The 15,532-nt window shown below is 40.0% G+C and overlaps 1 protein-coding gene across 2 annotated transcripts in view; it reads right to left on the reverse strand.

The window, feature by feature from the left end:
* EPHA3 (EPH receptor A3) overlaps positions 1–15,532 on the reverse strand; it is a 178,145-nt gene that overhangs the window by 148,452 nt on the left and 14,161 nt on the right. For both annotated transcript variants that reach the window (XM_021550215.3, XM_021550214.3), the window contains exon 2: positions 13,587–13,651. In XM_021550215.3, the coding sequence (XP_021405890.1) occupies positions 13,587–13,651 (65 nt within the window). The remainder of the gene's footprint in view (positions 1–13,586; positions 13,652–15,532) is intronic.

The following is a 15,532-nucleotide window of genomic DNA, read 5'->3' on the forward strand; positions in this document are numbered from 1 at the left end:
GTATATAAATTTGTAGAGCTTTTTCATTTTCAACTTCTTTATCAGGCAAGAGTGAGCGTATCCATAGCTATAAAGGTATTTGCATCCACAGAAAAAAAAAGACCACAGAGAACTTATACTCTGTCCCTAAAATTTTAAGAAGTATTAGAATTTTGCTTTATACTGTATCTTTGAGCAGGATTCTGTATTTATTTTAACCATTACAGTATCTGCTGAACCATGGAAAAAGAGACTTAAAAAGAAAAAAGAAAAGAAAAAAAGCAGAAATGCTGCTGTGGAAGGAGTCACTGCTTCAGGAACACACAGCCCTCTGGAGAGAAAGGACCACGCTGCCCTACAGACCCCAGAGCAGGAGCAAACATGGATTCTCCTCCTGGATTAATAAACAAGAGGGAAAAAAAAAACCTAAAACTCATGCAAAAAAATAACCTATAACTCATGCATTTCTCTTTCTCAGCTTGTTCATACATGATTATGTAGTTCAAAGATTTCATCCTTCAGTTTTCTTTTTTCTCCTTCTTCCTCAATTTCCTCTTGGCCCCTCCCTCAGCTTCACCTTCTTTTACTCCTTTTTAAAATCTATTATATTGTGATCTCCTGTTTTCCCCTATATCCCTGTTCATTTCAGTGTACAAAATGTCAAGTGGCATAAAAACCACTAATTCTAAATGATTCTCTGTCAGTTATTCCAATACCATCTTTCTTTCATTAATATCTGTTTACACATTTTTAGAGATTTGTGGACACTGAAACAATGTTTTTAACCTAATTTTGGTTTTATGCAAACTCCACATTAATCAAATTATTCTGGGTTACTTCTAAGTTTCTTCACTTTTTCTTCTTTTTATTTGTTCATTCTCTCTCAGATAATGCAATATCTCTTTAGTACTTATTTTGGCCTTTTGGCATTCTTACTTTATTATCATTTTAATAATGCCATTAGCCATTCTATAACCTTTCCAGTTGCCCAGAATACCATATCCATTGCTCACACCAGCCATCAGTGGTCACTTATTACAATTCTGCATTCATTCTCTCTTCACAACAAAGGCATTTACAGTCACATTGAACCAATGATTCCACTTCAGACACTCACTCCACCTCTGTCCTTTGCAGCCACGACTTTGTTCCACAATGTCTGGCACAGAACATGATGCCAAAATGTAATTTATATTCCTTTTGGTTCATGCATTTACTAAACATTACTCACATTTAGAAAAAAAACCCAAACCACAAAACCTTTACATTAACTCATCTCTTTGTTATGTTCAGTGCAGGAGCATTACCTACACAAAGTCACATTTTACTCTTAGCCACAACGGAAATTCAGCACAATTCCAACTTGAATATGAGCAAGGCATAGACAAAGAGGAATAAAACCCTGCTGTAAGTTACTAAATGAACTTGATTCCTAAATACAACACATTGCAAGTGGCCATGACAAAACCTGTTTACATTTAGTCATAGCACTGCCTTGAACTCAACTAGGAAAGCAGGTTAAACAAACCTACACCACATTTGACCAGTGTTTGTAAACACCTCTACCATGCACCAGTTAAAAGGCATATGGTTTTAAAAAGTTCAATTCCAAACATTTCAGAGGCAATTAAATATACATTTTGTGTTAAATATAAAATAAGGTGGCAGATAGAACCCTGCAAAATGTTTGTATATCAGCATTACAAGAATCCATGAACCTTCAGTTCAGTGAACCTTGCTCCACTATTGAATCCTTTTTATTTTTCAAGGGACATAAACACAAACAATTACACATTTAATGCAAATGATATACTTAATAACAGACTATACTGCTCTTTTTCAGCTTCTATATAGGAATCTGCCATTCTTCAGATTAAACCACAAATCTGAGTCAAGTAAAACTTTTTGTATTTTCATTAGTCTGTCTTCGGAGTTACCACATTTCAGCCAATATAACATATATTGCAGACCTTTCACTTTATGTCTCTGTTAATAGTGGTTTACCCCAGTAAATTAGCTCTATGGGTTTAATGCTGCCCTCCACCTTCTAAATCAAGACATTGCAAGAGTCCAGTCACATGCAACAACTGAATTTTCAAAATGTAGCATACAGTATATGTCAGTTTTCCTAAAACTCTTAAGAACACCAACATTCAACATTTATTGTTTTCAAAATGTTTTCCATTCTCTCAGCTTCTGCTTCCATTTTCTCTACCAATATTTCAATACAAAAATCCCAAATTCTTCAGAAAGTCAGTGGTGTAGCCCACAAAGCATCCTCTGCTTCCTGCAGCGCAAGACAGACAACACACAACGTTCTCTTAAAACACTATTTAAATTAAAAATGTGATCGTGCTGATGTTCAGTAAGGGATTTGTTCCCAGATCTGCCCATCCCATCCCACCTTCTGTGCTTCAAAACCAACACTTGCCTTTAGTATTTTTTAGATACTCCAGTTAGTTTCCAGTCTACAGGAGTAACAATTCAGGACTGCTGTGGTTCTGGCAAATCAACCCTGTGGTAAAGGGAAAGTTTCCACCTGGGCTGCACATTTATTTCGTGCATTACCTCACCACCTCTGCCTGTCCTTCATCCACAGAGCACTTTTCTACAAGATCTGATTAACATTCACCCCCTGGATGTTTTCATTGTAAGAGGATGTTCTAATCTGAAAACCATTTACTTCTGAATACACACCACTGAATTACGGTGCCATCAGCAAAAGTGCAGCTCAGCTTCTCCTCTAAACATTTCTTCAGGCTAAAACACTTCTACAGAAATGTTCTGCAGTTCAAACATTTATTACCAGGTTTCAAAGTAAAATTAAATTACCATCACGGATACATAATGTTTATTAATAAAGTGTCACAGAAATATTAGTGAAAGTTAAACAGGTAACACAAGGATATCAGGGAACATAAACGCTCAAGTTCCAGTAGCAGTGTTTGCTTTGCCAGGTTACACATCCCATAAGTCTGATGGAACGCACTGAACATGATGTCTCAAACTACACAGGCAGGAAGAAAATTAACTTCCAAAGCTCTGGTTGGGATTTTAATTATTGTGAAAAGTGGAGAAGTGAGAATCCTGTTTGGACTCCAAGTGAGTGTTTACAGAGGTGCACAAAGGCAGAGTTTTCAACAGGTAACAGGAACAAATATCACTGAATCCATCTCTGAAATATGAAGTCAAGAGTCTCAGGGAAACCAGGAGTTAACCCAAGCTCTCTCCCCTCTCAAAGAAGCCACAAGGTCCTGTCTTTTATCTGGAATATGAAGGTTGTTGTGGCATCTTTATTCCCTACTGTCATGTGGAAAAGAAGCTCTAAGCCTTTGAGATGGAAGGCAGCAGATACAGCTCCATAAGCAATTTAAATCCAGGTTGCATTCTGGAGATCCCACTCCACTCTTGGATTCTTCACTCACCCTCACACCTGACATCTCTCCACACAGAGCTGAATGTTTAATGTCACTACACCCAAAGCTCACACCTTCAGTTCAGCTGTCATTATTTCCTCAGCTTTTTTTTTTTTTGCTTTTTTTTTTTTTTGGTATCCTGTTTACCCACAGAAAATGTTTGGGTTTTTTAAACAAACAAAACCCTTACAAACAAAAATACAAACAAACAAACCCACTCCAACCCAAACAAACAAATAAACCCCAAAACACTCAATTTCCAAAAAGCACTTCTGTTACTGAATCTTAAACAGACAAAACCTCCCTTCTGAGTAGAAAACACAATCATAGGATTTTTTTACTATCATGGAAAGGGCTATTAAGATTGGAAAAGGTCTTAAAAACATTCAGATTTTAGACAAACATGTCTCCTATTACAAGAGCTTTTCGATCACAAGTTATTTTAAAGCCAGACATCTTATTTTTAGAAGCTGTGAAGAAATAAGCCACACTATGCTGTTATCTTTCTCTTCAAGAAATCCCTCCAGAACCCATTTAGCTTATACTTGTTAAATCCCTGGGTTGTAAAAGGAATGTAAACGAAACTGCAGTGTTGCTGTGAGGTGTTTCTAGACTGAAACACTCCATCAGATACACAGATAAAGCACCTACAGCCTTACTCCATCCCATTCTTGGATATTTTTCCACCATCCTATTAAAGGTTTTCCACATTAACCTCCCCATTAAGGAAGCCAGGACAGCAGTGAGTATGGCATCACACCTAATAGGATTGTTCAATACCAAGTTAGAGGACAAATACATTGCAAAAATACAGGGATTGTTCAGTCTTGTAAAAAGAAAAAAAGCTAAGGAATAATCTCATTACAGACTGCAACAACTTGAAAGGGAGTTAACACAAACTCTCCTCAGTAACAGCAGATGGTGTAAGAAGAGAAAACAGCCACAAAATGTGTCTTGAGAAATTCAGGTTAGGTATCTGGCAGAATTCTACCCACTAGAAGCATTGAAACCAGCTGCTTGGAGGGGCTGTAATACCTCCAACCTCAGGCTCCACTATCCAAAAGCAGAGCTGCTGACATGATAGAACCTTAGCAATTATCCTGCAGCAAGCAGGAGACTGGGTGGCCTCCTGGCAACTCTCCTAAACAACATTTTATTTTCTCTCCGGTAATCTACATCTCTGAAAATTAGACACATTTCAGTACAACATTTTAAGTGAGATTCCAAGTGAAAAGTAAATTCTGATTTATGCCATTCTGCAACCTGACTTATAACCAACACTATCACCCTCTCCCATCAGTCATAACTTTTGAGTGAATTAACTTAAACCAACTTAATTGACTATAATGCTTTTGTTGATATCAATGAAGTCTGAACAGGCACTAATTAAAGGATTAGTGGTCAAAATCTACCTTTAACATTCCAACATAAACAATTGATATAGGATACTAATTCCTACCTTTCTACTCAAAAAGTGCAGCATATAAACCTTGACATCCAATTTAAAAGCTAAGTTTTAGCTACTGCAATCAGAAACTTTTCTCTAGATTTAAGAGACTCACTTTGGGGTTAGGCTTTTATTTTGTTTAAAAACATGAACACAGAGCAATTCAAATTTTTTTTCCCCCCTAGGGTCCAACTAAAATCAATTGTCAGGCTCTTGAGGAAGGATGGTGTTGACTGCCCCGCCTTGCCTACTGCAAGAGCACACAAACCACATCGCAGCACAGCTCTCATCCCCTCTCCTCTGCGAACAGCCAGCAATCAAATCACTCGGTGTGTCTCAGCTGCCCTCTGGGGCCTCTGGAAACCCACCAGCTGGAAATAAAGTTGGAGTAATCGCAGTTAGGCAGGAGAGACCAAGCCGCAGATGAAATGGCCAGATGTCACGGAGTGAAACTCTGAGATTTCATCACCTTATTATGTGTGAGATGGTATCTCCACCCGGTGCAGAGAGCCCTCAGCAGCTCACAGCCTCCGCCGCTGATTCAAAGCAGAGTATCAGCACAAAACACAAGTTCCACCGTAACACCTTCTGCTCCAAACACCAAAACAAGAGCACCAAGAACCAAAACAGCGGCTGCTGGCTGAGGTCGGCAGCTGGATGCTTTATCCCAAGGGACACAGAGCAGCTGCCTAAAGCGTGGCGAGCCTGTCCGGGCGGGAGGTGCGGGACAGCATCCCTGTCCCCGCCGCAGGGACATCGCCACCTGCGGGACACAGAACGGGATGGGGACGGGCATGGGATGGGGGACGGGGAGCGGGATGGGGGATGGAGAGCGGGATGGGGGACGGGGAGCGGGATGGGATGGGATGGGGGACGGGGAGCGGGATGGGGGATGGAGAGCGGGATGGGGGACGGGGAGCGGGATGGGATGGGATGGGATGGGGGACGGGGAGCGGGATGGGAGAACGGGGAGCGGGATGGGGTGGGGGACGGGGAGTGGGATGGAGGAACGGGGAGAGAGATGGGGGACGGGGATGGGATGGGGGACGGGGAGCGGGATGGGGGATGGAGAGGGGGATGGAGGACGGGGAGCGGGGATGGGATGGGGGATGGGGAGCGGGATGGGGGACGGGGAGCGGGGATGGGATGGGGGACGGGGAGCGGGATGGGGGACGGGGAGCGGGGCTGCGGCGCTCGGAGCGAGCCGGGCTGTGCCGTGCGGACTGAGCCCCGCCGCTCCCCGCTGGTGCGGGACACCAGCACCAACATCCCCGCTGGGCACAGCTTTACGGGGACGCTGTCCCAGCTCCCCTCCAAGCCCGTCACCCTCCTCCAGCGGGATGCCGGGGGGCTGGGAGAGGAACAGCGAGGCGTGCATGCTCCCACCACATTCCTCCTCCTCCATCATCATCATCATCATCATCATCATCGCACACTGCTGTGCCCGAGCCGCAGCCCGTCCCCGTGTGTGCCGCAGTGTCCCCAGGGCTGGCGATGGCCCAGGCCGGGCTGAGGGTGTCCAGGGAAGGGCAGGGAAGGGCAGGGAAGGGCAGGCGGTGTTTTTGGGGCCGGGAAGCGCTCCCGGCACCGCCCGCCCGGCCGGCGCTGGGCGCTGCCCCCGCTCCTCAGCCAGGCTTGCGAGCCGCTCCGGGCATGACAAAGCGGGTGAAATTAGGAAATTAATGAATACAACCCTCAGGCTCTATTCACAAACAACTCGAAAAGACTGGGGGGAGAGGGAAATCAAGCAGCGCGCGTCTCCTGCCTTGAAACGTGCTGCGAGTGTCGCTCGTTCACCCCGCACCCATCAGTGCCCTTCGCGCCCACCGCCCAATTCCTCCTGAAAGCTCTTTATACCTTCTAAAAGCACTTCTAGAACTACAGGCATCTTACAGCAATTTGGGGAAAAAAGAAAGAAAATCCAGAATAAACTACCTACCCAAACTAGTGAGGCCATAAATATGACCACAGCAAAGCTATCGGGAGAAAAACATTTATGGACATTTTTAACTGGAGAGGGGAATTGCTTGTCTTGTGGACTTGATGTTATAAAAACAGTCTTAAAACCGACTGCAGTGCGCCCCTATGATAAATAATATTGCATTTCATGACAGTTCCTGTATTTACTTTGTTCTGTTCTGGTTTATGCAAATAAATTCAACACAAAAGAATAAAATTATGAAGTAAGCGTTTCTTCACAAAATGGAAAATATCTCGTGGCGATGAGACCATTCTCACAAATGGCCTGGATTTATGCTGACAGAAATAAAATTCTACCCATGAGGAGAATGACGTTGCTTCTAAGCTTTGAAAGTTAAAAGGGAAAATTGGAAGCTGAAGCATCTCTATTACCAGTTTTAAATGAGATCTTCATTTAACTATTGGAGCAAAAGCCAAAACTTGCTCTTTCTTTTTTTTTCTTTTTTATTTGAAACCACAGAAAACTGATCTCCAACCTTCACCAACCTTATTACCAGTAAATAAAAGGACTGATGAGGCTAATGAAATAGGGGAGGTTGTCCATATTTTTCAATACAAAATATGTTATAAGGACATTGCCCTTATTGTACTATTTCTTCTTGTTGTTACAATTATTAATAGAAATCTCATAATTTGAAGTAACAGTAAAAGCTAGAAAAAAATAAAAGCCTCCTTCCCTTAATAATAATCACTGAAACTAGCACAGTTTCTACTTTAGATCAACTTAAAAGCTGTTCTAAAAATGTACCAAAACACAGCACCATTATGATCACATTGAATTTTTCAAATTAATTCAATGCAGACTACAATTATTTAAAAAACCCTCACATCTTAAGAATATTCCAGTGCTCCACACTTTAAATGCCAGAGAGGCATTTCTCTATGGTAACAATTCCTAACAAGACCAGGGATGCATAAAATTCTGAAGTAATATGTTTAATCTCTTTCTTTTTTCCCAAAGCATTTATCTTATTTCTTTAGTCAACTCCATTTAAGTCTTTCAATTTAAACTTCCCTTTTAAATGCATGCTTAATGCAAGCAGCAAAAGATAGTGCACAGAAGAAACACAAGTCAAAACCAATTAAAATACACCACCATTGACTACTTTCACACTGCTTCTGAAAATATCAACAAAACTCACATTTATTCAAAATCAGTCATTAACATAGCAATATTCACAGAATTAACATATTTATCTGGCATATCTCACAGCTTTATGATGCTACAAGAAAGAGCTATCAGGGGAAAAAAGTGCAATACAAAAAATTTTCTTTTTACTAATTCAGATTTTGTATAAAAGCAGCATCCACAAACTGAAGAAACCACAATTGCATTCTGATTCAAGGTTGAGTGTGAATGAAGAGACTTTAAAAACTTCAGAAATCAGGCAGATTTCTGATTGTCCCTCTCCAAAGAAAAATAATTCATTTTATAGCAGAGTACTTAGAGTCTTATTCCAGCAGGAAGAAAACAAAAAGTTAAAATTGAGAAACAGCACGTTTGAATACAGAAAACTGAAGGTAAAAAGAAAAACTTCTATGAAAGCTCTTATTTTTTAAAGTTTTCACTATTTTGAAAAACGGAGACTCAATTGAAACAAATACAATTTCAGTGCACCCCAGAAGCACATACTGAAGTGAAAAAAATGAACATATTAACAAAAAAAAAAAAAAAAGATTTTCCCAATCAGCTGCTCACTGTAAGACGAAACAAAGTCTACAAATCACAAAACCAGAATCCCAAGTGGTTCATCTGACTTGCAAGCGTCACAACAGTCTGCCTGCATTTCAGACATGATGCACAAATTGTGGAAGGCAGGCTAACAGTATGAGGTTGTACGGAGAGCAGAGCTCAGGCAAAACAGATAAATCTTGATTTTACCAGAACACAATGTTTTAAGAAGTACTAAGGAAATTCCACTGTTAATGGATAGAGAAAAGAAAGTATACAGCATGATTGCTTTCATTTTTACAACAAGGACATAAGTTTTATTTTACAAAGATATCTTTTAAGTTTCAGTCTTTTGTCTCATACCAATTGTTTGATATTATCACTGGGTTCACTTTGAAATTAATTTTCACAACCACTTAGTAATTTCAGCAACACTGCCCATTTTATATAAAAAGTTGTCAAGTTTGGTGTCAGACAAAAAATGAACACAGGCTAAGACGACAATCAGCATTAAAAAAAAAACTAAAATGAGGCATTTGATACATTTTTTGTACTTTTGTTGGTCAGTTTCAAGGTTTTTTTGGCAGCTCTGCTGCCCTGAGATTCGGCAGTGGTGTGAAAATGTGAGACTTGTGCAAGGAAGAAAAACTTTGCATGCACTCAGCTGAAGGAAAGGCACAAGGAAACCCACTGGCACTAAGGACCTACTAAAAGAAACAAATAAATCCAAACCTTCCACAGAACAGGATGCAATTAACAGCAAGACACAAAGCTGCAGGAAAGCAAACCTCGTGGAAATACTTATTAATCTTCAAAATGTCTTCTGCATTAACAGAGAATCTTTCCAGTCACAGTGGGCTGAGAAACTGATTCTTGAGTGACATTTATTTGAGAGCACCTTCATGAGAGCCAGGATGTACCCTGCACAAATTCTCCTCTTCCTTCACCTAGTCACAAGGGACATCCAAATGCTTATAGAAAAGTCAGGCTCTCCTGCAGTCACTCTGTCCATGATATCCCACAAAAATAAAAGACCCAAAAGTTTTTATAGTGCCACACATTAGGCAACTATTGAAAGCAGAACAAACGAAACCAAGGAGGCTGCCAGCAGCCTGGGTAGGCAGCAAAGCAGGCTAACATGACAAACTACTTTCAGGCTTTTGAAATATAAGAAAGGAGGCATTTTCCTCACTTTTGCTAGGATTTTTTTTTTTTATTCCAACTCAATTTTTGGTTGATGGAAAAATCTCATTAATCTCAGTCACGCAAGCTCTAGCCTGCCTGGCACAACACCAGCTATTAGGGGAGCAGGGAATGTTACCCTTCCCTCCTCAAATTCTGATGAACCAGTTTCCCTTACTGACATGATCAGCTTGATTTGTTCAAATAACCGTCAGAGTGACCACTAAGAAAAAGCCAAGTTATCCACACCAGATTTTGAACTAGGTGTCCAAAAGTTTAAGGTACTGAGTACGGCCAGCTCTCAAAAAAATCTAATGTTTCTGAAGAAACTCGGGGATTTAGAAAGCCGTCAAGATCAAAGACAGAAATCGTTATTTTTCCAATCGGTCTTTTAAGTTTTGTCTTCATTTTACTAACTTTTGCCATATACAGAACTCATTGAAGTTGGCTTTTTTTTTTTTTTTATTTTTGTTAGAGCTGTTTCTCTTGTGGTTTGTTTTACTTGGTTTGGTTACTTTTTTGAACAATTATCTTTTACATGACAGTAAAAAAATGCCACAGTATTCCTTTCTCTAGCTAAATAAAACAAGATAAGAGTGATTTCTCTGTTGCTTTTCTACTGACTACATAAAAAAACATGACCAAAAATTTCAAGTCCATAAATCTGACTAATAAATATGTAAAGATTGAGTCACAAGCTGCATGACTGCAGAACGATGGATTATGTCACAGAAGTTTGGGGTTTTTTTTTAAACTTCACCAAAAAAAAAACAACCATGGAGCAGGAGTCAGATACATCTTTCTCCCTAAAAAATGATGCTGAAACCAAGAAAATTCCTGCCATGAATATGCAGAGCGGGGTTTAGACTGTACTCCTTTTGTCTGTATAAATTATCCATCACATTTCTATTGCATATTATTAAAGTGACTTGCTTTATCCTCCCAACCCCCACATCTGTGCTGCTGTAATTTATGTGAATTACGGTTAATGATCATTTGCATTATGCTTAATCAGCATATCAATAATATACTCTGCACAGAGTAAGTAGCTCTTCTTTCTTTCCCTTTTAATGAAACCTATAGAAATGGAGCTGGGGTTTGACTGATTGGCATCACAAAAAGGTTGCCTGGGCAGGTGCTGGGGATGGTGGCACAGGACAGGGGCCTTGTGGCTGCTGCCAATCATGCTCAAGCATCAGCAAAACCTGCTATTATATTTTTTGAAATTCTTATGCCTTGCTATCTGGAGGGGCCAATGCTTTGTGCTGACGGGGTTTTAATGAGCTTGACCAGATCAGTGTTCCTGGAGCCAAGGCTGTGGCTGTGTGGGATGGTTCAAGGAGAGATCACATTCTTCCAGGGTGATTTTACTCACCAGAGTCTAAACCACTGCCATTACAGCGTGCTCATGTGAGACACACAAACCCCTGAATACCAATGAGCTACAAAACTTAACATGAATATTCAGGAATTTCTGGAAAGCTATTCCTACATATGCCCAAGCCAAGGGCAACTTAAAGGAATAAAGAAGAACCAATCAATTGGGTCATTTTACCAAAAATCAATCAATATCACATATCAACAGGATAAAATTATTAACCTAGTAAGAGGTTTGCTAAACACTTCAGTTAAATTATTTTTAAAAACCCTGTAAGTCACCAGCTTTGGTGTCCTGACATTTATGTGAACACTGCTGCACGCTCGAGAGGAATTGGCACGACACCAATATTCTCATTTGTGAGTCACAGCCTCCAGTGCAGCTCTATCAGCTTTACCTTCTAAATCACTGCTCTGCTATTAGCAATCTTTCAACGTGATGTGACATCTTTATTATAATGTTTTTCCACTGAAGTTTAAGTTCATATTTTAGCTCAGAGACAGACACAGCCATATTTACCAGGTTTAATTAACTGACTATAAATAAAGGGCTGTAAGAAGAGGGTGTCTCTCTCACACGATGCTCAAGTTGTCACCATTTTACAGCAAAATGCCAACTGGGATAGGATAAACATTGTTATTTCTATACTTTACATTTATATTTCAATATGCAAGCTTAAAATCCCAAGGTATTTTGAAGACTACAGTCTAGAGCCTCCATTCTCTTCCAAAAACAGTCACAGCATACAATCTATATTAATTTACTTTTAACTAAGAATTTCATTAACTTGCAAGAACATCAGTGGAATTCCATTATTTACTTTGGCTTCGATATCCGAGGACATGGCAGTAAATAGGAACAGCATGTACAAACACAAGCAACAACAACTTGGGCTGGATTTACCTGACAAAAACTTGCAAAAGCCAATAAAATTGACCTTGACAGATCCAGGGGCCCTTTTTGGTGGGGTAATGCAGCACATCTGTTTTCCTTATAGCCCCCATGATACCCTGCATCATTCCCTACCAACTGCTTTAAGCATCCAAGGCAGGAGAGACACAGCTGCAGGGAGCAGAGCAGCAGATCTGCACAGCTGCAAGGAGCTGAACAGAGCAGGAGAGCAAAGCAGTGGAGCAGTGGGAGCTGGGAGAGAAAGGCTTCATAAAAAAAGATGCAAGTGGAAAAAAAAAGAAACCATACTGATGAACTAGAAATTGCTGGAGAGTTCCCTCTTGGACATCCTGTTTAGAGATGTTTCTTGTTGGGAAAAGTCAGCAGAAAAAGCCACTAGGAGGAAACCTGAACCCTCTTCCCACTTCTTTCCCATGAGAATGGAACAATTTTATCCAGAGACACAGAGAGAGATCCATGCATAAACTCAAAAAATGAACCAAACCTTCATCCTTAAATACTGCTAAACACCTGCATAACGCCTAATATCAAGAAGGCACAACTTAAACATCAGCAAAGGAATCCCATGAGGCAGAGGGCAGAGATGCGAAGGCACTGTTAACACTGTTTCTGTGATAAAGGTGAATCAACAAGTTGCCCAAAGCTTAAAAAAAGAAAAAAAGGAAAAAAAAAATAAAAAAAAATAAAGTCTCACAGGTGCTTTCTTTCAGCAAAGACTTGATGGCTCAGCCTTCTCTGAGAGCCTAGACATGGGGGTTCAACTGCAAAGTGGGGTTTCTTTGTGTTTGGGGGGAAACAGAATGCAGGAATGCAGGAGTCATCCTGCATATCTGCATGATGTAACACAGAAAGAGAGCGATGGGATGTTCCTACACACAAACACATAGAGATACGGAGGCGGGGAGTGAACACATATCAGCATCACTAGACAGATATACACCATTTAGTCATCAATATGATGTTACCAAGAAATTTCTAAAAAGAGTCTGCTGGCAAAAACTATGCAGAAATGATGGAGTTAGTAAATTGGAAAGAACGTTTGCTTTAAGACTGCAGTTCTAAATCTTCCAAAAGAATACCTAGTTTCATTAGATCTGGATACAAGGTAAACAAAACAACCACCAAGCACCTCCAGAACATTATTTAGACATTTCTGTAGTAATACTCCAACTCATAACTTGAACACTTTAGCAACAATTCAGCACAAAAGTTACAAACAAGTACTTACATCAGCCACTTACGTCCACACAGCTTTCACCTTCCACTACTTCAATCTGAACAAATTAGTAAGTAACACCATGCAGCAGATTCATGATTTCTTTTAGAAACACACTTCATGACAGAAAAGGAGCAGTACCTAAAGAGAACTTTTTGCTGCTGTTATTCATGCACCTCTTGCTTTCATGTTTCTCCCCAAGGAACCAGCCCTTCCAGGGGTTTACCTGCAGTATCCAGGGAAGGGTATTCTAAAGAGAAGGCCCCACAACTATGTAAAACATATTTTGCAAGTTCAAAGCAGATTATTTTTGCATCTCCAAAGCCCCAGCCTTATTGCACGGTGTCCTCTGAAGAGGAAACAATGCAGCAGCACTTTCCCCTTTCATACTCCAGTGAACTCACCCCATGTGATGGGTAGGAGATCCAGCCCAGCTCCCCTTGAATTGTTTTTGAATCCAGCAGATTAACTACAAAAGAAGACACAAGGAAGAGGAGTGAGTTTCCTTTGCCTCTGCCCAGTTAACCTCAGTTACCCACATCCAGGGCTGTGTTTATTTGTGAGCAGTCGATTTGTTCAGGTGGCCTGGCGGTGAAGCTGCACAGAAGAAAAAGACAAATGAAAAGGATCATCTTGTTTAGCTTAAAACACCATGAACAGCAGGCAGGGCAACTTCTGAAAACCAGAAAAGTGACAAAAAGCAAACAATGGATCATGGCTAAATTAATTGCAGCATGGGGTGGGAACAGAACTCTTCTATCAGCTGCACAAACCACAGTGTTTTCCCCTCGGATGCCTGAAATTTGGGTCACTGCATTTGACTGGAATGGTGAGATCTGAATATTTAAATCATTACTTGATTAAAGGCATCTATTTGTCATCTATAATCTTCTCAGATTATAGGGATAAATAATGAAAGCTGATTAAAGTCCTTCCTGCGATTCTTTCTTGCTTCTGATCTAATTTGTTCTCAAATTGTCTTGCAGTAGTGTTTTCTAAATGTCATGTGTAGCACATTAGATACAAAAGTAATTATTTACAACATTGCAAGTACAGACAAACCTGCTTTTAAAGAGGGCCATCAATTGATTGCTAATCTTGCTGTTTTTTTTTTTTTTTTTTTTTTGAGCTACACATTAATTTTCAGTGTGAAAAGGAAGATTTTATTTGTAAACAGTCTGACAGGCATCTTCAAGTCAATCAAATCTCAGTGGGTTTATACATACAACAGGTATTTAAAATAAATATATACATCCAAATTAAAGGATATCCTTCTTTTAGTATTTATTTGTTTCCTACAAGCACAAAAATAAATAATAAATTTTCCTCATCTTGGCCATACAGCCTCCTAGTGCTTGGTCACACACTTCCCTAAGTAACCGCTTCTTTATCAGCATGAAGCAGAACAGGTGAATTTATACAAAACACTGTATGAAAGAAAATAGCCTCTATATAAATAGCAACTAATGAAGCATTAATACTTCATGGCAACACTGTAATATTTATAATCTGCAATCTGGACGTACTTTTGTTGGGTATGCTCACCACCCCCCACACTCCCTTTATTTATTTTTCCCCTTCAGTACGGAAAATAATGATAACGAGAAATGAAATAAATCTCAGCATATGCTAGGACACTTTAACACCTGACAATGTCAGATCTATCAGAGGTAGCCACTGTAGCAGCTTCATCTTATATTTGTTAACCTGAAGGGTTGTCACCGTCCCCAGAACCAGATGTCCTGAGCATTGGTGTTCCAAGTAAACAGGAGAACAGGAAACAAAAAATGAGGGACAATATCTACGAATAAGCTGAGTTAAGCTATTTGTATTATTACATAATTCTCAGTTTGATTGCTGTTAAATTTGGACAACACTTGAAAAAAAATAGCTCTGAAAGCATTATTTTTACTGATAATTAGGATGTGCAGAAGGAGATGCAGGTGTACAGTATTAGAAATAAGACTGTGCTATAAAGAACCATAAGTAAACATATTTTCAACATTTGTGTGCACACATATTTGTGTTTTGTATGGATATATGTGCACTGCTATTCTGCCAGGACTGAGCTGCTCTGCCTTCTATGTGAGAAAAATGTTTCCCCCTGCAGTAATACTCCCCTTTAAAAGAAAACAACAGCACTGCTTTATCTACATCAATAAACAAAATATCTTTACTAATCTTACAGAAAGAACATAATCCAGTGCTACATCTTTCTCAGCTCTGAATCAAGTCCTCAATCACGTACACAAAGAGAAATCAGTCAGTCCTTTATTGAGTGCACACGGCCCTAGGCAGGCTACTCTGCAGCAAAGTTTGCATCCATAAAAAAGAAACAGCAATAAAAATT

Source organism: Lonchura striata, chromosome 1 (assembly GCF_050655825.1).
Source record: "Lonchura striata isolate lonStrDom1 chromosome 1, ASM5065582v1, whole genome shotgun sequence".
NCBI lineage: Eukaryota > Metazoa > Chordata > Aves > Passeriformes > Estrildidae > Lonchura > Lonchura striata.